Raw genomic sequence first — 1,427 nt, forward strand, 5'->3', positions numbered from 1 at the left:
CACACACACACACACACACACACACACACACACACACACACACACACACACACACACACACACACACATGACATCTGGCCAGGTGTCCAAGCTGACGCTGGTGGATCTGGCGGGCAGCGAGCGCACCAAGCAGACCGGCGCCAGCGGGGAGGCCATGCGCGAGGCGGCCTGCATCAACAAGAGCCTCAGCTTCCTGGAACAGGTGGCGGGGGCCCTCGCGCGTGGCGACACACACGTGCCCTTCAGGTGATGCAGTAATGCTTGATGCGTCAGGGACGGCAAAGTCGCACGGGCACGCAAGAATATAGGCCTTGGAGCCTGTGTGTCGGTTGACAACAATGCAAAACAGCGCACAGAGCTGCTCTGAATGGCTGCACTGCAGTTCTGCGCAATGCCTGCCACATTTGCTTAGTTGGCCCTCACCACTCACCACAACGCGGTGGGGGCTTCCCCCCAAACTCTGCGATGCGTCACACTGCTGCGACATGCAGGCAGACCAAGCTGACTGCGGTGCTTAAGGACGCTCTTGGAGGCAACTGCGCCACCGTGATGGTGGCCAACCTCTGGCCAGAGGCGGCTTACGTGGAGTCCAGCGTATCAACACTGCGTTTTGCCAGCAGGGTGCGCGCCATCCCCACCCTGCCATTGCAAGCGCGCACGCCCGCGTCATTGGGCCCTTTGGCGTGTGTCGTGGGGATGAACCCCTTCGCCGCCCCACATGTGGGGATGCAGTTCTAGTTGTAATAGTCTTGCTGCCGCCCGTAACGACGTCTTGTCATCTTATTCGAGCAACTGACCCCACCATTGCCACCCCTTGGTGCGCCCAGGTGCGGTCCCTGGTCACGTCAGCGGTGGTCAACGAGAGCTCAGACCCTGTGCTGCTGGTGCGGCGCTACGAGCGGCAGATCAGGGAGCTGAAGCAGGAGCTGGCCATGAGGGACATGCTCAGGTGAGGGAGGGGCTGACACACGAGCTTGAGGGGGTCAGGGGTTGGATTGGGGACCAGTGGCGCGGGAGAACCACACGCATGGCAAGCTGCGTGCAGGGTTTGGGTTGCCGTGCTGCTCCCCGCCTAGCACAAATCCTAGCAAGGCTTCAAGGCCCACCACGGACCCAGCATTCCGAGATAGGATACTGACTGGGCCCTCCATGCTCCCTGCACTACACGGCATGCCTGCACACCCCAGTGGCCGTGGCGCTGTGGGCTACGACGATTTGAGTGAGGCGGAGAAGAGGGAGCTGCGGGAGCTGGTGGCGGCTTACCTGTCTGGGCAGGTGTGAGGGGCACGGAGAGCCAGTTGACCAACACAAGGGTGCTCTGCAATTGTGGAGCCACTGCACCCGCACTATCCGTATGTGTGTGTGTGTGTGTGTGTGTGTGTGTGTGTGTGTGTGTGTGTGTGTGTGTGTGTGTGTGTGTGTGTGTG

General features: G+C 61.0%; 1 protein-coding gene across 1 annotated transcript in view; it reads left to right on the top strand.

Moving 5' to 3' along the window:
* MNEG_10529 (Kinesin-like protein KLP1) overlaps window positions 1-1,427 on the top strand; it is a gene marked incomplete at both ends in the record, with an annotated part of 5,667 nt that overhangs the window by 1,045 nt on the left and 3,195 nt on the right. The window contains 4 exons of the mRNA XM_014040997.1: window positions 83-246; window positions 492-621; window positions 828-949; window positions 1,188-1,275. Of these exons, the coding sequence (XP_013896451.1) occupies window positions 83-246; window positions 492-621; window positions 828-949; window positions 1,188-1,275 (504 nt within the window). The remainder of the gene's footprint in view (window positions 1-82; window positions 247-491; window positions 622-827; window positions 950-1,187; window positions 1,276-1,427) is intronic.

This window comes from Monoraphidium neglectum, assembly GCF_000611645.1.
Source record: "Monoraphidium neglectum strain SAG 48.87 unplaced genomic scaffold scaffold02355, whole genome shotgun sequence".
Classification (NCBI taxonomy): domain Eukaryota; kingdom Viridiplantae; phylum Chlorophyta; class Chlorophyceae; order Sphaeropleales; family Selenastraceae; genus Monoraphidium; species Monoraphidium neglectum.